Source organism: Octopus bimaculoides, chromosome 3, assembly GCF_001194135.2.
Source record: "Octopus bimaculoides isolate UCB-OBI-ISO-001 chromosome 3, ASM119413v2, whole genome shotgun sequence".
In the NCBI taxonomy this organism is placed as follows: Eukaryota; Metazoa; Mollusca; class Cephalopoda; order Octopoda; family Octopodidae; genus Octopus; species Octopus bimaculoides.
This window is the reverse complement of record NC_068983.1, coordinates 135,779,545-135,803,179: the sequence shown is the minus strand read 5'-3', so window position 1 is coordinate 135,803,179 and position 23,635 is coordinate 135,779,545. Positions and strand designations below refer to the sequence as shown.

Here is a 23,635-nt window from a genome sequence, read left to right as displayed (position 1 = left end):
TGTCCCCCCAACATCGCTTGACAACCGATGCTGGTGTGTTTATGTCCCCGTAACTTAGCAGTTCGGCAAAAGAGACCAATAGAATAAGTACTAGGCTTACAAAGAATAAGTCCTGGGGTCGATTTTCTTGACTAAAGGTGGTGCTCCAGCATGGCCGCAGTCAAATGACTGAAACAAGTAAAAGAGTAAAAGAGTAAATCAAGTAGAGTGGAGAGCATCTCAAAGAAATTGAAACTAGGTTACAGATTTGTTTCAGCTGATCAGGAGTTTACTTCATATACAGTATACAATACATATATTGTAGTACTTACTGCAGCCAAATCTCAGTAACAGTGAGGGCATGAGTTAAGGAGGTAACATCTACATGGTTATTCAGACTACTAGAAATAGTGACCAAATCTCCATGTAATCACACCTTAATGGATAAGGTGGTCCCAGATACATTGTATCTGAATAAAAAATCAAGATAGCCATGGCTGGAATGCCTTTGATCATGGATCTGTTTGATGAGGGAACAACTCTTCATATGACTGACAGCTCAAGTAATGATAAAAGACACCTACACACACACACACACACACACTGTTCAATTAGAGGTCAGTGAGAGCAAGATCTGAGAGAGAGAGGTGGGTGGGACTGTTTTCTACATTTCTTCTATACACAGTAATTAAGTTGAGGTGGTGCAGTGTAAGTAACAAAGTCCAAAACGTAGAGTAATTTCATTTGAAATGAGTTGAACCTTGTTGACACTTGTTGAACCTACTATCTATCTATCTATAGAAGCCTGAGAAGTATTGAGGCCAGAGAAAAGGCAGGACAAGCAGATACATTGCTATAGTGTTTGTCCTCAAATATAATAGTGTCTTAGAAAAGAGACTCAATAATAATAATAATAATAATAATAATAATAATCAAAATATCAACAACTAAAGGCACCAACAAATAAAACAAAGAGAATTCCAGAAAGTGGAGGCGGTTCTTGACAACTGTGGAGGAAAGAGTGATAGTTGCAATGCGGTAGTAGTAAGAGTAGCAGTAGTAGTTGTCATAGTAATAGCAGTGGTAAAAGTAGTGGTGGTGGTGGTGGTGGTGGTATTGGCAGCAGACTTGGTAGTGGTGGTGGTGGTGGTTGTAGCTGTGGTGTATTAGCAGCAGCAGTGACTGAAGAGGGACAAAGGAGGAAGGTGGGGCATGAAGAAGAGAAGGACAAAGAAAGAGGACGGTACAGAGGATGAAGACTCAAGAACTGAAGAGGACAGGGAAAGAGAAAGGAAAGAAATGAAGGAATTAAAGAAGAAGGAAGAGGAGGCAAAGAAGAAAAAGGAAGAGGAAGAGGCCAGGAGGAGGAAGAAGAAGAAAGACGAGGAAGAGCAGGAGGAACGGCGGAAAAGAGAAAAGAGAGAAAAAGAAGAGATAAGGAGGAAGAAGAGAAAGAAATAGCAAGGTGACTGGGGTGAGTGAACAATTATGTCAGTATATTATATACACCCTTTCAAATACATGCCTCACTTTCAATCCATGATCACCTAACCCACGTACATCCCAATTTCTAAATCATGTCTCCTTCCTTCCAATCCATATCTTCTTTCTAAGTCAGCCCTTCTTTCAACTTACTCCCTTTAACATGTGTCCCCTTGCAATAGATTATCTTGCCTCTACAACATAATTCTCATTTTCAACAGGTCTCTGTTTCCAATTTATGTAAACCTTACAATATGTCCACCCTCTTCAACTACATATTGTCCTCTCAACTCATATCTTACCTTTCAAAATATGTCTCCAGTTTCCAATACATCCCTTACCTAGAATCTTTTTCTCTTTTTTTTTCTCTCTTTCCACCACATAATTCCATTTTGTAACACTATTTCTTTTCAAAAAATATCTTGTATGAAATGTCTAAATGTCTGAGATTAGTTGCTGTTTACAGATTATAATTTTCTAGGTTTTTAATCCCATCTTTAGAGCGTATAAGCATGTCTTACTGGGTTGAATCATCTATTGCCACAAGGTGTCTTAAATCTCATGACAATTGACAATGGACATGGTTCAAAACTAGATTCAAGCTAAGGAAGTAAATTAAGGATTGTGACTTAATTATCCACAACCCTTAAAGAAATACTCAATGCCAATCATCTACCTGCTTTCAAAAAGCTAAAACCTCCCAATGTTTCACTTTCGTCTGATGTTTCACACATGCGTAGAATTGTACTGAAATAGCAGACGTAAAAAATACTAGACCCCACCAGAAAACCCGACATGCTAGAAACAAAAGGTAAATGACATTATTTCTGAAGAAACTTCTCCACTTTCCAAAAAGCTAAAAGTGAAACATTGGGAGTTTGTAGCTTTTTAAAAATGGTGAGGTGATGAGTGGATGTTTGGGAAGGAGATTTTAGTGTTTCTTTAAGAAAAAGGAAGAAGAAAAAATTTAAAGATTCGTACTCCCTGTTTTTTTCTCTGTGGATTATCAAGAAAAATAAAATGAAGAAATTGGGGTGGAGAGGGAGAAAATTAAAAGATTGAGAATGTGTTTTTTGGGTGAAATCCCAATCTCCTGTATCAAAGACATAGGAATCGGAAAAAATGGGGGGAGGGTGCAAGTGTGTCCTTGGACATGCTAGGAACATCAGGTAAAGGACAGGATTTCTGGAAAAACTTCCTTTTAAATCTATATGGAAGATCAGATTTTTAAATATGCTCATCAAAAACAAAAATTACAGAATAGAAAAAGATCATTTCAATTGGATTTGAGCTGTAATTTTGCACATGCGCATAACAAGAAATAACAATTCATACAGAAGTTTTACCGTGTGTGTGTGTGTGTGTGTGTATGTGTGTGTGTGTGTGCATGTGTGTGCCAAAGGAAGTTATTTTATTGCAGTCTTTTGTTGTGGTCAACTAGATCATATATGGTTGATCATATGGGATCATATGATTGTTTGTTAATTTCCATAAAACATTTTTATTTCTTTATACTTTGAAGCAAGCAGAAATTGAAAGAGAGGAGAAAGTGAAAAGGTGACATTTGCTTCAAAGTGAGAGCAGAAAGTGAAAGAGAAGAAAAAGTGAAAGATGTATGTATGTGTATATGAAATGGACGTGTGTGTGTATGTGTGTATGCATGTGTGCATGTGAGAGAGAGAGAGAGAGAGAGAGAGAGAGAGAGAGAGAGAGAGAGAGAGAGAGTGAGTATGTGTTGTCATGTATGTGTAAGTGGCACTTACTCGCTCTCTCTCTATATATATATCTATCTCTCTCTCTTTCACACACACACACACACACACACACACACACACACACATTATCTTTCATATGCATGTACATAAATACACAAGCATACATCTTTCTTGTATATATGTGTGTGTGTGTGTATCTGAGAGAGAGAGAGAGTGATACACAAACTCTCTTTTATATATATAGATGATAAGCAGCTTTCTTTATTATAACCATAATGTTGTCGGTTCAATTTCTAGATTGGTTGACATGTGTCCTTAACCATGACACTTCATTTTGCATTTCATTCCCAGTCTAGTCAGCTGTAAATGAATATCAGTTGAGTCCTGGAGCAGGCCTCCCTCCAGCTGAATGTGCTGCTGGGTCAAAGGGTGGGAGAGTCAAGAGTATGTCTATGTCTACTCACGATTACATAAGCACTTAAAACTACTTGTGAGCATATATATTACCAAGCCATACTTGCTCACAAATAACACTGGCTCTTAAGCCTTTAGCATTTAAACCAGCTATATGCAACCAAAATATTCTACCTGTTTTATGTTTAAACTGGTCAGATGTGACCTCTCACACCAATCCTACAATCAGATCCATTGCTGCCAGACATTGGTGTCGGGTGGGGTGCTTCAGAATATTGTGAATGGGGACTAATTTGTAATAATGCTGAAAATGAATAGTGAGGGGGGCAGTGCCATCCAGTCCACCCCCTTAGTGATGGGCATGTCTACAATATCATTCTAAAAATTAACAGTTACTGCATCAAAATCGCAAAGCTACAAGATAATGCCTGATAATTCATAATAATGTGAGTAAATAAGCATTACATTTGGCAGAAGAATGTGAATGCAAAAGGGTTAATATATTTTCTAGTCTTCAAATTTTTCAGACTTATGCTTTATATATATCATTAATATTTCTTTTAAGTGGAGGCGTAATGGCCCAGTGGTTAGAGCAGTCGACTCGCGGTCATAGGATCACGGTTTCAATTCCCAGACAGGGCGTTGTGAGTATTTATTGAGCAAAAACACCTAAAGCTCCACGAGGCTCCGGCAGGGGATGGTGGCGAACCCTGCTGTACTCTTTCACCACAACTTTCTCTCACTCTTATTTCCTGTTTCTATTGTGCCTGTAATTCAAAGGGTCAGTCTTGTCACACTGTGTCACGCTGAATATCCCCGAGAACTACGTTAAGGGTACACGTGTCTGTGGAGTGCTCAGCCACTTGAACGTTAATTTCATGAGCAGGCTGTTCCGTTGATCGGATCAGCTGGAACCCTCGACATCGTAAGCGACGGAGTGCCAACAATAACTAATGTTTCTTAAGAAACTTAATTTATTTATGGCTTAAAATAGTAACATTCTGAAAAGTTTTCCTTGCCAGGCAAAAATTGTCCTTTACTTTAAGGCAATTTTGGTAAATAGGTATATAGGGAACTACATTTACACTGCTATATTACTGGTACTTGTATTATCAGCTCTAGAAATAGGAGTGCCACCTCCAGAATGATGGAAAGCAAAGTTGCCTCCAGTAGGGATTTGAACTCAAAACCATAATGGGAAAACATTTAAGTTGGTTCTCAACTATTTTTATCGGCTTCTCTGAATGACAATAAATAAACAAATAAATAAATGATATGCTAAATAAACTTTTGTTTAGCCCAAGGTCAGACCAGATGAAGTAGGTTTATGATCAAAAGTTTTCAAGTTATGACCATTCCATCTTATTTATCTAGAACTACAATATTTTCTTTATTAACCAATAAACTTTAGTCCTCAGGAATTGAAAAAGAAAAAAATGAGACAAAACCATAGAGGGAGAAAAGACAGAAAAAAAGAGAGAATGTGGGGAGGAAATAAAATCTAGAAGCAACTAACAAATAATTGTAACATAACTATTAATAATTTGTTGTTCTTCATTCTCAACAGGAAGCAAAAGACGGTGAAGAAAGAAATATCTCCCCACCTCACTTGTTTTGGAGACAGCAAGAAAACATATCTAGACATCTTACAATGGACAATGCTATGTGAAACTGTGGCTTTTATTCAGCAATCAGCTTCTGTTTTTGTTTTTATTAACAACTTCCACTTATATTTGAAGCAAATATATATACATATATATCTCCTATATAACTGACTTCATTGATTTATCTTTTACGAAGCTACATAGTGACCTAAGCTGAAAGGTTGAATGGGGAACATAGGCAGTGAAATTTGAATTGAAAAATATCAACTATTAAAGCTTAACAGTGTGTGGTATGGACAATGAAATGTTGAAATTTGTAATGGAAAAGCTTACAGAAAAAGTTTGACCATGAAATGGGGATTTGGTGATTGGAACACTAAAAACATCAGCTGAAAGATCTGAACTCTTGACAGCAAAAAGAGGCAATAAGAAATGTGCTTTATAAAGAAATTTGAGCACTGAAAAGGTAGCTATGAAACGTGAACAACGAAATATTGGTAGTGAAATGTAAGCAATGAGAGATGTGTAGTAAAAGCTTGATAAATAAAATTTGAGCACTAAAAAAAGATAGCTCTGAAATCTGAATAGTCTTTCTGTTTTGTTGTTTACACAGAGTCATGGTGAAAAGATTGGTTGGACACAATGTAAGTGGTCCTTTCTTGGTCCCTTCACAATACTAATTCTGAGACAAAGAGAAACAAGAAAATGACCCAAGTTTTTGATTGATACTTTACCTATCTTAATAGAACAAAAGGCTTTTGCAGTATTTGAACCCAGTGCACTGAGAGCAAAAACAAAACAAAAAAAATACCATAAAACTGTAACAACTCAGTCAGTTTGCTAACATAGCAGAATAGTGAAATAAATATTGGCAGAGAAAACTGGACAATTAAAGACTGGTTGTGAAAGGATTGATTATTGCACATGGGGGAATATTAATTGTGAAATGTAAACAACAAAACATGGACAGTAAAATTTGGGTCATGAAATATACATTGTGAAAACTGGAAGTTAATAAAATTTATAAGGAAAGAATAATTTTTCATAAATAAGAGACAAGTTTTAATCTTGGCTCTTCTTAAATGTTGTCACAGGACATTTACATTTTATATTAAGTTTATATCGACTTCTTTGTACTACTTTAATCCTTAACTCCACCTAGCTTTAACATTAGCCATGTATTTTAATAAGATTAATATTTATTTCCAACAGACTCTTTTTGCTTACTTTCTATACAACTTATATTTAGCCATGCAAAAGGTTAAAATTCTGTTGGAATTTGACTTTTTACACAAATCTAAATTTTGTACAAGCTTTAATATCCACAGACTCCTTTAATTACATTGATTTAGCTGTTAAGCAAAATTAAATCCCTGGATAAACTAAATGTTTATACTTATCAAATGCTTTGGGATTTTTTTTTTTATCAATTTAATGTTAGATTATTCTAATCAATCTGTTTAACTTTTTATAATTATTTATGCATTTTGGAATGTAATGTTTACAACTACATATATGCAAGCATGGTTGTATGGTTAAGAAGTATGCTTGCCAACCATGTGGTTTTGGGTTCAATCCTGCTGCATGGACCTTGGGTAAGTGTCTAACAGGAAATTAAAATTTATTACTGTATTGCAATTTCCTGTTATGTTAATGATAGAGTCTGTATTTTTAACCAGTATTTAAATCTAGAAATATGTCTAGGAAATTGAGTATACTTAGATTTGAAATTACTGTGAATAATTCCCAATGTGAAATGCAGAGTATTGTTTCAGGAAGTTTCAGCATCTAATAAAATATACAAACTCTATGGATTGAGTATTTTTCCTTTGTTTGTAAAAACAATAATTCACCAGTTCACATATCTGCAGGTGTATATAACTAAACCAAAGAATGAAGAGAGTATAACATGTTCAAATTGTTGCATTGTACCATCTGTAGTACATTACTGCATTTTGGAATGTACAATATGGTTCCCAGGTTGGTAGAGACATGGAATAACTTGGGAGATGGCACAGTATGTTGCACCTTGTTGTTCAAGCAATTAAATAACAACAGCTATATAACACAACCCACAGCATTCTCTACATACAATCACCATCCCTTCCCCCAAATAACACAACATGTATTTTTTACTTAATCACCACCTGTATTAAAGCACATCTTACACCCCAACAACAACACACACAACTCACATTCTGCACAAGTACCACAACAATAATATAACAATCTAAACAGCACATACTCGAGATCAATGGTTTTCAACTGGTGTCCATATGGCCCTTGCAGGTCCATATGGCCCTTGCCGGTCCATATAAGATTTTGTTGTTAAAATTTACAATTCACAAAAAATTTTAACAATTTTCTTTTTACAATTTCAAATAATATTTAATTCTTAAAATATATGATTTTTTAAACATTGAAAAGTTATGAGGATCCATCTGAGTAAAATAGGACTCAAAGGGTCCACAGATAAAAAATGGTTGAGAAACACTGCTCTAGATAAACACCATCTAACACTATAGTTCATAACACAACTCTTACAACATATACATAACCCTCATCATCCCACACAATAACATAACTCACACTGCACATAATCTTCACAATAGACAAAACAATCAAGGAAATATCAGAAACAACATAATGAATCCCATAACAAAACAAAATTGATGTAGTATAGAAGCACAATTCTACATTGTCAGAAGAATGTTATTCACATTTCAGAAAGAAAAAAAAAAAATGGAGATGCATTTGAGGTGCAGTAAAAATTCACTTGAAATTGGTGAAAATATTTCATGTTCAAAACTTGATAACATTAATAAGGATTTTGTAATTTGCTTTAAAGATACTGAAAAAGATTGCAAAAATAAAGGAATTCCAACCACGTTTTGTGGTTTGTTACCTCAACAGCTTCTTTATAAGATCCAGTGGCTAAAGACATCATCAGGAGGAACTATGTCTGACTTCGGCCCCAACTCTGCTATTTCCAACTTGGTGCCCCCCCCCCCGCCTTTCAGAGGTGTCTTCACCTCTGGTGTTGAGTGCTTTTCTTCTTTCTCCTTTTTTCCTTTTGTTCTTTGGTCTTTTTGATGTAGTGTCAACAAATGTCAGCAGGTGACTGACCATCCTGCCAAATATCCCTTTAAATACTTGCTGGTAGGCTCCAGCAGCCAGCACCAGCTAACCATCACATGACACTGTGTAAGCTTCAACTGGCCAATGGAGGGGGAGGACACGCGTAGTTTTAGCCTGTGCCCTCTCTAAACCTGCCTTTCAACAGTGTCATGTTATTTTCAGTTCCAGCAGTCAGAGCTGACCAGCTGTTTGGTGGTACAAGCCTTCAAACCAGATGGAGGGTGTGCTATGGATGAGATCACTACCTTAGCCCACCTGTCAATCAGCGATGCTGCTTAAGTGTCAGCCAGCCTCACTTAGTGACACTATTTCCCAGTCAGCATGTTATGGCTTTCAAGCCATTTTGGGTCTTCTCGATTCAGCCATTTATAGAAGCTGGCTTTTTCGACTGCCACCTGTTTCCTCCTTATTACGTTTTTCACTCTGAGCTTGAAAATGCAAACCTTCTTTTAAATAATGTCGTACTTTTCCTTTCAATGAAGCCTCTAGCCCCCACTGCCAGGTGGCAATACTTGACAGTCCATCCCTGTTCTTCGCATTCTTCAATTAATCTCTCATACCTCTTCTCCTTCCGTTGCTCTGCATTAGCAATATTCTCTTTCCATGGCACTGTCAGCTCTAGCAAAATTCCAATTTTCTATTCTGTGTTCTATAGGATTAAGTCTGGTCTTTTTGTTGTTTTTATGAATGGAAATATTAACAGTCTTTCCAAATCTGCAGCCAGCTCCCAGTATCCCCTCCATCTTTCGTCTGTCTTGTATATTTTATTTGAAGGCCTGTCCTTATGTCATTTTCTCACCTTCTGGAAGTATATTTTTCCACACTTTTCCACTTTTGAGTATTCTCCCCTGTTATATCCCTTAATCTTCTCCTTGAGTGTTGCATTTATGACATCGAGGACTTGATTGTGACAGCATGTATATCTGTCTAGTGTTAGCCTGCAGTTTGACAGAACATGTCTCACCGTCGCTTTCTCTCTGCATCTACAGTCATCAGTTGTTTGTATGTTCCACCAGACTAAATTCGTTGGTGAAGGTAAAACATCGAAGGTAGACTTGATCAAAAAGGACGTTCTTGCTTGTTCCCAAGCCCAAAGTTCCTTCCATGAGATTCTGTGACTAACTACATATTCCTCCCATCTCAGGCACTGTCCTTGTTCATTACATTGCACCAAACGTACATTTTGCCTTTCTTCTTCCTCTTTACTCACTTCGTGTACCACTGCCACTTTCATCTCTTTTACACTGCTCATGCAAAATGGCTTGAAATTGTACAACCCTAGACCGGCTCTTGCTTCTTGTATTGCTCCAACTATATCAGCATGCCTTAGCTTTCTGATCACCCTGTTTACTATCTCTTCCGCTTTCCATTTCCTCCCTGTTCATACCTTTGAAGGGTTATTTCGGATGTTCTGATCTTTTGAATACCTTAGCATCATTATTGTCCTTGCCTTTCCTGCCTTATATTCTTTGGCAATTGATGTTATCAGTAGTTGCAGCAAGGGTTTTCCATATAGTGCAGTTGTAATAAGTGGTTTTGGAAGACCCAGCCATTTTCTGATAAACACACTGCATCTTTGTTCCATCCTTTCTACTCTACTCGAGGCTATTTCATACATTTGCAATGGCTACATTATCATTGGGTACAGTCCAAATTGCAGTATCCAACATTTGAATTTCCCCAGTAATGTTGTTCTGTCAATTGCCTTTAGTCCTTGTTCCACTAAATCATGCGTTTCTTTGCTTTGCTACTTATTATTTAGTAAGTCTCTGTACCATCTGCCGAGATTCTTTACTGATTGTTCTAAATAAAACTACAAAACGATTTCTGAGAAAAAGATTTACAAAAGTGTTTTTAAAAAATAATAGTGATTATATAAAAAAAAATGTTATAGTAAAGCTTTATGAATATGTAAAAAAATCTTTATCCCAAATAGAAGACAGATATTCTGAAACAATGAAAGGATACAGAAACCAATCATCCATTCAAGGAAAATACTTTGTTCTGAATCCAAACTGTGGATTAAACTGAAGAGTTGCTCCTTTTCACTACATCATACCACTCATTCTTTTCCCTCTTTTATAAAATGTGCTCAAGATCAAGATTTCTCTCTGCTCTCTCTACTTTAAGCAATAGTTTTACTAAACTCAATTGAGTCCCACAATAAGATATAACACTCATAGCTGAGACAATATTGTTGCTATGCCTATGATTTAGCAACATGGTTTCAAATGGCTTCACATTTCAAATTTTGGCACAAGGCCAGCAATTTTAGAGGAATGGGTAACTTGATTACATTGATGCCAGTGTTCAACTGATACTTATTTTATCAATCCTGAAAGGATAAAAGACAAAGTTGACCTCAGACTGTTGCTACACATATGAACATGTTGACTGCATCCAAAAACATGTCTGCTCAACTGACTGGCATTGAGTTGCTTAGCCAAAGCATATTGATATAGGTGATGGATGACAAGACATTTTGAAGCATAACCAGGCAACAGAATAAAATAAATGCAATATATCCTATATCATCTCTCGATACAATTGTATTTGTAGCTATCTGATGTTCTTAGAAATATGTGGGTATGTGCCATCTTTAGCAGAATTACCAAGTGAACTGTATGAGAATTTTACTGTGTATACACAACATGATATAGTAACTGGAAGTATAAAGAAACAGTTGAAGTACTGAGAAAACAAATATACTTGATTTGCTTTGTAAGAAACTCTATAAGTGTATTTGAGTTGTTGAAATTAGCATATAAAATGGGATTTAAAATTATTTTATGGTAATGAATTGCTATAGTATTATTATAATGGAATAATTACTGTGAAGCATTATGGAGAATATATTGTATAAAAGATTGTAGGTAAGGCCAAAACAATGCAAAGTAAATGCAAGGTAAATCATAAGAAAACAAATATTGAATACAAGGTAAGTCTACATTAATTCACATATTTGTTTTCTTGTAATTTACCTTGCATTTACTTTGCATTGTTTTGGCCTTACCCATGATCTTTTATACAATAGTATTATCATTTATAAGAATAATACTTCAGTTATTAAATACATTAGTGGCAATAAAAGTTTGGTATAAATATGTAGTTTTACTGATGATAATTTTATGAACAACTCATTACTAGAAACAATCATAGCTGAAAAAGATATACAATGTTTAGTAGAAAGTGGGTTATACATCTTTAGATTGTATACCTGACTTTCTACTATAAAATTTAAGAAATAGACGGAACGCTGAACTCCAGACTAAACAACTCAAACAACATTTATTTAGGTGATAAACATACAAATCTTTTAGTTATACATCTTTAGAGGTGAGAATAACGAGCTGTCGAGTATAAGACCGAAAGATGTAGAGACAGCTTTAAACACACGTCCATGCTCAATCGCTGGCCAGTGAGAAAGAGAATGAATTGAGCGGGAGACGCTTGCTTGTTTAATTCTACGCATGCGCAGGCGTTACTACAAATGTATTATACATACATACATACATACATGCATACTGTATATAATGTATATATATATATATATATATATCACTGCTTTCTTCCAAGGAATCTAATACTCTTAGCTTAGTTTTTCCTTGGGGCTGGCCAGATTGGAGCAATCTTGAGTCTGACCAGCTGAAATTGCAAAGATAATCTGGAACTTGACTGAGGAAAGAAAACTTCGAATGACCCATCCGTGTTTTTTCTTATCCCTCTTTTGTATCATCTGTCTGGATGTTTTGCATTCTTGTCCCATTTTTTCTATTCCTTTACATATATATATATATATATATATATATATATATATATATATATATATATATATATATATATACATATATATACTGTATATATGTCTCACTCTCCTCATAGATTGCACCTGTCACTTCTTCATCCTCCACTGCTTCTTCTTTGTATCATCATTTCTATTCTGCTATCAGATATCTCCAACTTTTCCCACCCACTCCTGGCATTCCTACTCCACCCATTCCTACCCACTCTGTACCTTGAAGGCCCACTCTGATAGCACATCACCACTTGCATCACTTTCCAAATCCATCTTGCCCGCCCAACTCATTTTTAAAATGCTTGTAGACATGTTATTCCTCTATACCAGTGTTTCTCAACCATTTTTAATCTATGAACTCCTATGATTCTTATTCTACTCAGCTGGACTTTCATAGCTATTCAATGTCTAAAAAATCCTATAATATTTTTGTAACTAAATATTAGGAACTGTACAAAAAATTGCCAAAATATTTTGTGAATTGTAGATATAACCAATTTATTGCAGATAAATTTTAACAACAAAATCTTATATGGACCCCCATGGGTCATATGGACTTTCAAGAGCCATATTGATCCCAGTTGAGAGCCACTGCTCTACACCAAGGTATCTGTTCTACTCGGGACTCTTTATTTCATAGTTTATTCCTCCCTCCTCCTTATTCTTCCAACATAAAGCTCCCCTTCACCATGCAGGGTTCATAGTCCTGTAAGTGGCATAGCAACTTCAATAGTACTGGTGACATGAAAAAGCATTAAGTAAAGTAGCTGGTATTAGGTAGGACATCCAACCATTGAAACTACACCAAACAAACTCTGGGACACAATACAATCCTTGGTCCCATCAAATTCTGTCAAGCCATCCAACCCATGCCAGCATGGAACAAGGACATTAAATGGCGATATACATATTTGTGTGTGTGTGTGTGTGCGTGCACACCTCTTCTCAAACTTAACTTATGTTAACTTCCTAAACTTAAGTTTTTAGTATTAAGAATACAATCTAACTTGTTTGTAATGGATGTTTATTGAAAAATATAGAAATTGAAAGACTGCATCCATATATAATCTCTCAACAGTTGTTGTTGTCATAGAGATAGTTTGTTGAACTCATAGGTACATATTGTGCTGTATGTTTGAGTGCCTGATTGAACATGAACCTTATGAAATGTACCAATACTATCCCACAGAGACCTTTGAACTCCTTTTTTGCCTTCATGCATCATACTGGGATGATTTTAGATATGTCTGGAAGTTTTGGTAAAGATTCATTGGAAAATTGCTGAGTTGTTTCAGGAAAAATATATAATCAATGATGTTTATATGTTCATTCATTCAATCATTTATTCTTTCATCCATTTAACATCCAGCTTTCCACACTTACATGAGTTGGACAGGGAATTATCTAAGGGAGCATTTTATTGCTGATACCTTTCTTGTTACCAACCCAAACCTGTTTTTGAAGTAAGGGATTTTTTTTTATTTTGATCATCTTTGAAAGGACAGGGGTATCAATTGTATTGTTAACAAGGAATGTAAACATCATATCACTCAGATAGTGATAAATGAAGCTATAGAATGTCAACATTTACACACACACACATGTGCACGTGCACACACGCACACACACACACAAACACACACACACACACACACAGAGTCACACACTCGTCATATGTATGGTACAAATATATATGCATACATAGATACATACATACCATGTATGTTTGTTACTGTATGTATAAATATGTATGTATGTATGAATGTACGTAAGTACTTATGTATGTATATATGTATGTATGTATGTATGTATGTATGTACGTAAGTACTTATGTATGTATGTATGTATGTATGTATGTATGTATGTATGTATGTATACACACACATACGTATATATGTTTCTAAAAACATGTTATAAACTAAATACTTCCAGACTTGGCCATAAATAATTAATAAAACTTCCAGACTTCTAGTTCTGTGAGCATGGGGTAAATGGTTATGTTGATGATGACAATAATGATGGTGATGAGGATGAAGACTTGAATGATAATTATAAGAAGGAACAATAGATGTTCACTTACTTTGTTGGCATCAGTCATGTTTGAGGGAAACAATTTTGTAGACACGGATAATGAGACAATCAGCCCTCTTCGTTTGGTCTGAATCTAACCTCTGTAGATAATGAATAGCAATCAATATTTATTACTAACCTGTATATATACCTGTGTGTGTGTGTGTGTGTGTGTAAGTGACAGTTTGAGTATATATATTTATCTACACCAGTTTGTGCATATACTTTCATTTATTTCTGCATGCAAGTATCTAAAAATGTATGTGTGTGTGTGTGCACTGGCATGTGTGTGCATTGGCATTTGTGAATGTTCATGCATTTGCATATTTATATAATTGTGTATGTGTGTGTGTGTGTGTGTGACTGTGTGTGTGCGTGTGTGACTGTGTGTGTGTGTGACTGTGTGTGTGTGTGTGTGTGACTGTGTGTGTATGTGTGTGTGTGTGTGTGTGTGTTTATGTTGGCATATCTATAGATTTCTATTTGTGTCTGTGTAAGTGATAAAATGTAAACAATGTTATCAGTTGACTGGTAGCAGTCGTGCACAGCATCCTCACTGGCACCAAACAACATCAGCATCAGACATATTAGTGGGATTTGACCTAGATTTTAGATTACAGGTAAGATTAGGGATTATTGTCAAATCCAAATCACTTACTATCGACTTATAGAAGTCTGGTTATTTATGTGTACATGTTTACGTCTATATAAACACACATGCACATGTGTATGTGTACGTGTGTGTGTGCATGTATGTGTGTGTGCGTGTGTGTGCGTGTGTGCACGTGTGTGTGCGTGTGCATGTGTATGTGCATACATATACCAATGTCTTAATTAATGAAACATATGTTCTACTTTTTTATTTCATTATCAGAAACTTTATCAGAAAAAGATAAAAGTTTTTATACAGATAAATTATTCTAATTATTGAAAGAAATATACACTTGTTTAAAATACAGTAGGTTTACAAAGTTTCTACATCATCATCATCATCATTATCTTATGTCTGATTTCCATGCTGGTATTGGTAGGATGTTTAACAGAATTCAAAGAGCTGAAGGACAACATCTTCCTCAAAAATCTCATATTTAGCATATTTAGTTTCTATGGTTGGATATCCTTCCTGACTCTTTATAGAGTGTACCAGGAGCATTTTCATGGCACCATCACTATAAGGGTTACCTTGTCATCAGCAAGTTTAAAGAGCTTTCTCAATCTCTGCATTGTTGCTATTCAGAGCAATTACCAAACACTTCTGCATATATACAAAATATCCTTTAAGCAATATTACATGTAATTCATTAGAAAAAATCACCTTCCTTGTAAGAATTCAATCTGTTTGTGTACATGTTAGTTTATATCAACCTATCACAATGTGATGACATTTAACTTGTAAGACGTTATTCTCTAATAATTCAGGACTTCTATTAGAGATCTTTTACATTTCATTTTTCATTAAAAATTTGGTTTACTTTCTGAAAACTGTTCTAAAATACAAACTATTTCACTAAGGCTTTTAGATCAGATCTCTGTTGGTAAATCCAATTAAGAACTCTCTTCTTTATTATCTTTATTATTTTGCAGTTTTGTTAAGTCATTAAATTTGCATTAGTGAAGGTTTCACTTTTCAGGATGCAATAAATCCTGAATGCTAGTTGGATCAACTTCTTCAAATCCCATTACTGGAGCTTTTTGTTTGAAGCTATTGTTGAGATTGTTTCATTTCTATCTTATGATCTTTCTTAAATACATTTGGGCCCAATTTCTTTACAAACACTAATACAACATATAAGTTTAACTTTTTTCAAGGTATCTTTAATATTTTTTATTGTTTGCATTTTGTTTGGGAGGGTCATAATGCCAATAATAAACACATGAACTGGTTCTATTAACTAATTGATTGTTTGATTAATTGTTCAGTCAACCGATTAGCTAAGTTCATCAGATTCCTTTTATTGCCATTCATGACCTCATCAATGACATGCTCTTGAGAGTCATGAAAAGTGATGAAAGGAACCTGATGAACCTATTTGAGTGATTAATTAAACAAGTGGGATCTTTCTGATTTGGCAGACGCCACTTGTTTTCTTAACGAAGCACTTTCAAACTTGGGACACCAAATTGTTAACTAGTTGACTAATAATAATAATAATAAAAAGAGAAGTGAAATAGAAACCAGTGCATGTATTTATTAATGGGATAATGATCCCTGACTGAAACAGAACAAAATCTCTTTCAACAGACTTTTTCACATCTCGAATCTTGCAAACCAAATACAAACACAAAATAATGTGAATTTCCCAGAATTCTTGAATGGATTCATGTTTATTATCAATTATTGTTAGTGACTGCTTTAAAGTTCTTCTAAGATAATATGCCTGAAAAATGGAAATAATTATTTGATCTATAGGCTGTAATAGTAAAGTTGTGTTTGATGAAATGAAAGTTATTTTGTGGAGATGTATCTACATAGTAAGTGTTTTGATCTAAGATCATGTGCTGAAACTAAAGTGATTGTAGTGTGGAAGACATTAGTTAGCCATCCAGAAACACACAAAAGCTGTCATCATATTACAAATAAATGTTTAAGTGAAATTGACAGTCTTTGTGTTTCTGAACGGCTAATTTATGTCTTCCATGCTGCTATCACCAAATTAATTTCAGTAGATATGTATGTTTGGAGGTAGTAAAGATTCTAAAGATTACCAGAAGTATTATTCAAAAGCCAAAGTGCCTTGACTTCATAGGATCAGGAATATGGGTACAGGGGATGCAAGCACACCCCCTAAAATTTTGTGTGGGTTATAAAAATACTTTGAACATCCTAGATTGCACATGGGTTTGCATCCCCTTGGAAAATTTTGCTCCCATACTTATGCTTGAGCTTGAAATTATTCTTTTTAACATAAAGTTTGATTTGCTGGACATTAATGTTCAATGAGCCATTCAGTACACAAATCTTGTAGAACCCAAGCTTTTCTGCCAGATTTCCATATAACTAGCAGATTAGATTTGGAAACACCTTTCAATACTGTTGAAATATCAAAAACAAACAATGGCTTAAGTTTCAAGTCAACATTGACATTTGCTTCAAACAACAATACAAGACATTTACCATAAAATAAAAGTTTTAGAGGAGAACTATTTTCAAAATAGCTGACATTTGTCAATTTGTCCATATTAGAAGCTAAATTTAGCGAATATTTGTGACTATACCAGCACAGTATTTTCTCTTATACATTACATTTGATGCCTCTTATACTCATTTTTTCTCTCAAAACATTTACACTCTGTTGTACATGCACACTGACATTCCACATCCAGCAAAGTATGCTGGCTTTATTGCTTTCAAGCTTTCACATGTCCATACACAGGCATCATACAGTCTGCCTTTCACTCTGAGGGAGAGGCTCTTTGTTACCCACAAAGGTAAGAAATCTCTGAGGTTTGCCCAACCAGTCCTTATTCAAGCAATTATACTTTCAGAGCATCCTCCACTGCTACTAACTTAGTCACCCAGGTAATGGAAGCTATCTATACATGAAAATAATAACTGTTAAAACCACACAACACATATTTATGTGTACACACAAACACATGTATACACATGTGTTGTCATGATATTGCATGATAGTTGTAAACAAGGGTCACCATACAAGTGATGTCAGTTATTTCCATTTATTTCCTCTGTGAAAATTGTGTCTGGTTGTGGGAAATATTATCTTCCTTGGAAATAGGTGAGGGCTGCCAACAGGAGGAGAATCTAGATGTAGAAAATATGCCTCAGCAAATTCCATCTGACCCATGAAAGAAAAGTAGATGTTAAAACAATGGTGATGGTATGGATGATGATGATAATGATGATGATGAGAAAATTAATAGATAAGAAAATTAACCAAAATAGTAAGTTGTACAATATATTGTGTCATCCCATAAACAATGTGGCTTTTTTATACTTCTTTTATTTTTCAAAATTAAGATTAACAAATTCCTTTTTTTAATCTAAAATATATTCTCCTTCAATTTCTACAATGCTCTTCCATCTATGTGGTAGACTTGCAAAACCCCTCTTCCAAAATTCACTTGTCCATGATGAAAAATACTCCTCCAGTACTATTCTGACCTCATCTGCAGAATTCATATTTTTTCCATCCAAATGATTTTGAAGACTGTGGGATAAGTGATAATCTAATGGGGCAATGTCCGGCGAATATGGTGGGTGAGGCATCGTTTCTCATTTAAACTGCTCCAGCCTTTGGAATGTCATCTTTGCTGTATGTGGCTGAGCATTATCCTAATGGAAGAACACCTTTCGTCTTGAAACCAAAGACGGTCATTTTTCTTCTAGCACTGACTAAAGCTGCTCAAGCTGCTCGCAGTACATCTCCTTTGTTATTATTTGGTTTAGGTTTAAAAATTCAAAGTGGACTAAACCTTTCATATCCTACCAAACAGATAACAACGCCTTACGTGAGTGAAGACCTTCTTTAGCCTTAGGTACTGGTGTTTCTCCTTTCTCTACCCACTGTCTTCGGCACTTGACATTTTTATAGAGAACCCATGTCTTGTCACCAGTCACTATTCAGTCCAAAAAAGGTTCATTCAAAAGACATGACAGCAAAGAAGAGCACACATTCACTCTCTGCATGCGATTAGACTCAGGAAGTTTCTGAAGAACCCATTGACCCAATTTGTTGACTTTTCCAATGGCACGCAGGTGTTGATGAATGGTTGAATGACCAAATCCAAGCTTTTCTGCTAGTTTCTCAACAGTTACAATGGGATTTTGTTCCACCAGGATTTGCAGGAAGTCCTCATCAAGCTCTACAGATCTTCCAGGATAAGGCTCGCCTTCTAGGCTGTAGTTTCCAGCTCAGAATTTCTGGAATCACTGTTGACACTGGCTTATGCTTATCGTTTGAGCCCTATATACTGCATTAATATTCCTCACACTTTCTGTTGCTTTGTTGCCTTTTTTGAACTCATAAAGCAAAATATGCCAAATATGCTCCTTTGTCACTTCCATTATAGCTTTGAAAAATAACCATTAAAATCAAACTGCATTCTTTAAAACTTGCACTAAGAAAGAGGACAAGGTAAAATTACTACATGCTTTTATACCAAGTTAATACAGGTAGTTTATCCTGTCCCCTTCTGACTTTTAGTTCATGCAACTGAAAAAAACCGCATTATTTATGGGATGACACAATGTATGGAAGCTTGTAAATGCCAAAATGCCACACGCAAGCTGATAATTTCTAGATGAGAGAAGGACAAATCAATATATTTCTGAAAGCAGATGATAAGAGAACATTTGCCATCTCACATATGTACAGTCATTAATAATATTTTTGTTTTGTTTTTAGAGTTTCTTTTTACCTATTTGCTTAATGTTTCCCACTTCCACAATATTATGACCCTGCAGTTTCAGCTGTTGAAATGGTTATCTTTTTGTTTGCTAGATTTACTAAATAAACATTTTGAGTTCAAATCTTTCCATGGTGGACTTTGCCTATTATCCTTTTTAAAAGCTTTGATAAAATAAGTAAACAGCAAGTATAGTAGTTGATTTAATCAAATCTTTTGTATCATCCCCACAAAAATTCTGGCCTTGTGTCAATGTTAAAAATCTCTATTTACTACATAAATAGTTCATATTTTTATCCTATTTTTAAGTTATATTGGTTTATTATCTCTCTTTCATTGAACCACAATGCCAGTTTTTGTAGAGGAGGCGTATTGATTGATTCAGTTGATCCAAGCGTATTACTGATATTCACTTTACTGATTGATCCTGAAAGAATAAATAGAAAATGTTTCTTTATCACTTTTTATTCCAGTTAAAGAAATTCCCAAGGTTACTAATAAGCGATTCTTAATTTATATAATGGGTTTATCCATTTTTTAAAATTCTTGATAGGTTCTGTGCTTCTCTGAAAGAATAAAACATCTAATTAATGCTTAGTTTTTGCTCATAGAGGAAGCCATGACAACACTAATGATGTAGAAACACCCATTATAGAGTCTGTCAAGTGTAAAGTAGATGCACATTCATCACTGAAATAGATTCTCTGAGACTACTATCACGCTGCTCATAATCCTTTCTACAAAAGGCACAAGGCCTGAAATTTTGGTGGGGAGGGGACCAGTCGATTACATCGACCCCGGGGATTCACTGGTACTTAATTTATAGACCCCAAAAAGATGAAAGGCAAAGTTGACCTTGGTGGAATTTGAACTCAGAATGTAAAGACGGACGAAATGCTGCTAAGCATTTTACCAGGCATGCTAACAGTTCTGCCAGTTTGCCGCCTTCAGGCTCTTCATAATAAAAAATTATGAATCTGTAGCATTCTTTTCTTGGTTACTAAATTATGCAGAGAAAAATATAAAAGAAGCCTAGCTGATAATTAAAGCTGTCAAAAAGTGGATCACTTTCTCTTAGGCAAACAATATCCTATAGTAACTTATCAAAAATCTATAGCTTATATGTTTGATATAAAGAATGTAAAATTAAGATTTAGAATGAGAAAATATCAGACTGGCAATTAGAACTCATACTGTTCTGTCATGAGGCTTACATTTTCCAAGAGCCCTTGACGCTGTTGTTGATACACTGTCACATGACTTATTTGATGCTGTTTTACAATGTAACCTTTTACAATTCCTCAAATCTCTCTGCCACTCTGACATTACCAAGGTGACATGTTTTATTTAGGTCCAAAATCTTCTATTTTCAGAGGAGAACATGCTGTGTTTGGATACCACATCTGTCAAAAGTTAGTTGCAATGCCTATCATTTGGAACCACATCAGTTCTTTAGACCTAATCATCACTTACACCACAAAAATATTGCAAATTAAACTTCTTGACCATTTGGCCTTACTACATTCACAGCTTTTGGACTTACACAGTGAAAGTTGTAAGACAGAACAGATTGCCATGTGGGACAGTTTGCTATATTTTTAGATTCTAGAGCTAATGTCAGTTTTTCAAACAATACTAATGCATCACTTACATTAATCTTTTATCATGCAGGAAAGACTTCAGTTCAGAAGACACGAAGGAGGTTCCTCATTCTGAGAGGATGTATCCTGGTAAACTAGAAATAGAAAATAATAGTTGATGTAGAAATATCATGAACAACGAACAAATATTTTGTGGTGTAAGTGATGATTAGATCTAAAGAGCTGATGTGATTCCAAATGATAGGTATTGTGACTAACTTTTGACAGATGTGGTATCCAGATAAAGCATATTCTCCTCTGGTTTGCAATCATGAGCCTGGATTCAATCTCCTGGTAGGACATTTGAGCAAATGTCTTTAATCATTACTTCAGATTAGCCCAAACCTTGTGAGTGAAATTAAGTATATGGAAACTGTGTGGAAGCTCATTGGATGGATTGTACATATAATTCAAAGATACAGCCTGGTCACACACTATGTCATGCTGATTTTAGCCAAGGATTACATTACTAGTACACATGTCTATGGAATACTCAACCATTTACATGCAAATTCAGTGAGCAGGTAATTTAAATGATCGAAACAACTGCATCCTTGTAAAAACTGACAGTGATTCCTTTACTTTATATCACAGAACTCAACACTTTGTGAATGTTTCTCTGCTTTTCTTCAAAAAATAGTGATAGAGATGAGCATGCCAGCATGGCTTTCCTCAAAATATTCTTTTCAAGTAATGTTCTATTGACGAAATACATGATTCTTACAAGTTGAACTATTCAGAATCAAATCCCCAATGCACTTACACTCTCTGTTCTTATTGTTGAAGAGATATAGTAATTAGGAACTAGCTCCATCAGGAGAAACCCAGATAAGGCTAAGGCTGAGCATGACAAAAGTACTGTAACTGAATGTACCAAAATCCTGAAAAATTGCCATGACTTGTGTATCTTGACTCTTGATAAAGCATCTACACATTATCAAACTAACGAACATCCTATGAACTTTGTACCACATTGTTCTACTCACATTAGAATGTAAATTGAAGGATGTTTCTACACTAAAGAGAAAGGTATTTTGAGATACTGTTTTAATGAGTGACTCAGTTGGTCAGTTATTTTATTCTAACAATATTGTGTATTTTTGCATTTTGTAAGGGGAAGAATGTGATAAGTCTGTGCTATTATAATTAACAACAGAAATGGGTGAATCTCCATGACATTCTGCTCCTGTTGCTGTGGCAGCTATAAATAATTTATAAATGACTGTCTCTAATAGATCTGTCAGTGGATATTATTAGAACTTCCAATGAATTAAAGCCTACTTTAAATTGACTTTCTTTTTTGATTATTCTTATTTTAATGACATAAATAGATGTACAACAATGTAAAAATATGGTTAACCAATTTGGACAAGTTGGTGGGCTGGAAATGCAAATCCATACTTGTGTAAAGCTCTGGACAAATGGTGCATGTAGAGTCTGGTTTGGTGTGGACCTTCAGTTGGATGGAAATTAGAATGAGGTTATATGCAGGGGAAGTGGGATTGGGAGTTGTCTTACACAAAAATTGATGGAGAGGAAACTATCCAGAGAAGGTAGTGCAAAGAGAGTGAACATATACATTACCTCCATTAATTATTACCACCTTACTATCATGCCTTCCTTTACCCAAAAAGGAAAGGCAGTTGTCTTCTGTCAAGTGGTTATAGCAAAAGAGGTTGTGAGAAAAGGGTCTAAGGGCAGGCACTTTTGTGTTAGACCTTGCTCTCATCAACTTTTTCAGGTTCCATTTATAAAAGATGGATCAATAGAAGTAGTTGACAGCTACTGTTACATAAGAGTCATAATTAACCAGGAAGATGGGTTCTCAGAATGTATAGTGGTCAGCGTAAGGACAAGCTGGAAAAGTTCAAGGAACTATTACGGCCGCTATCAACAAATGTTTTTTCTCTAAGAATGAAGGACAGATTGCATGATGCTTGTATTAGAACTGCAATGTTGCATGTTAGTGAAACAAAACTGCAAATGCAGAAGATTTGCAAATTCACAGATAAAATATGTATTTAAAAAAATTTAATAAATAAATAAATTTGGATGTTGTTTTCACAGGGATAATGCTCTTCTCTGTACATGAGTTGTTCCAGCTAACACGATTTTTTGCACTTCCTGTAGGGATAGTAAGCCTGATATCATTTTCAAATAGGTTTCAGTACCTTTTTTTTTTATCATTCCTAGAGATCCTACAATCACTGGTATGGTAGTCGCCTTGAGATGTCACATTTTTTCAATTTCTATTAGCAAGTCTGTATATTTACTGATCTTGTCAAATTCTTTCGCCACTATATTATGACCGCAAGGAATACTCATGTCAATTAATAAATACATCTTCTTTGTCTAATCTTTTATAATAATATCCGGTTTATTAGCTTTTATAGTTTTGTCGTATGTATGGGGAAGTCCCAGAGAATCGAC

General features: G+C 35.1%; 1 protein-coding gene and 1 long non-coding RNA gene across 4 annotated transcripts in view; one reads left to right on the top strand and one right to left on the bottom strand.

Annotated features, from left to right (window-relative positions):
• Nucleotides 1-14,738, bottom strand: part of LOC106872010 (aldehyde dehydrogenase, dimeric NADP-preferring) — a 53,133-nt gene extending 38,395 nt beyond the window's left edge. Inside the window, exons 1-2 of one of the 3 annotated variants that reach the window (XM_052966561.1) lie at nt 14,209-14,738; nt 101-168 (exon numbers count right to left, since the gene is read on the bottom strand). Coding sequence is in view for 2 of the 3 variants with exons in the window: in XM_014918822.2 (XP_014774308.1) it covers nt 8,100-8,141 (42 nt within the window). In the remaining variant the exon portion in view is untranslated. Of the gene's footprint in view, nt 1-100; nt 169-8,099; nt 8,213-14,208 lie in introns of those variants that run through there. The other 2 variants (XM_014918823.2, XM_014918822.2) reach the window with 2 other exon arrangements.
• LOC128247343 (uncharacterized) lies at nt 826-5,779 on the top strand. The gene is made up of 2 exons (XR_008263735.1): nt 826-1,453; nt 5,158-5,779. It is a non-coding gene; the product is annotated as an uncharacterized LOC128247343 (long non-coding RNA).
• Nucleotides 14,739-23,635: the final 8,897 nt, after the last annotated feature.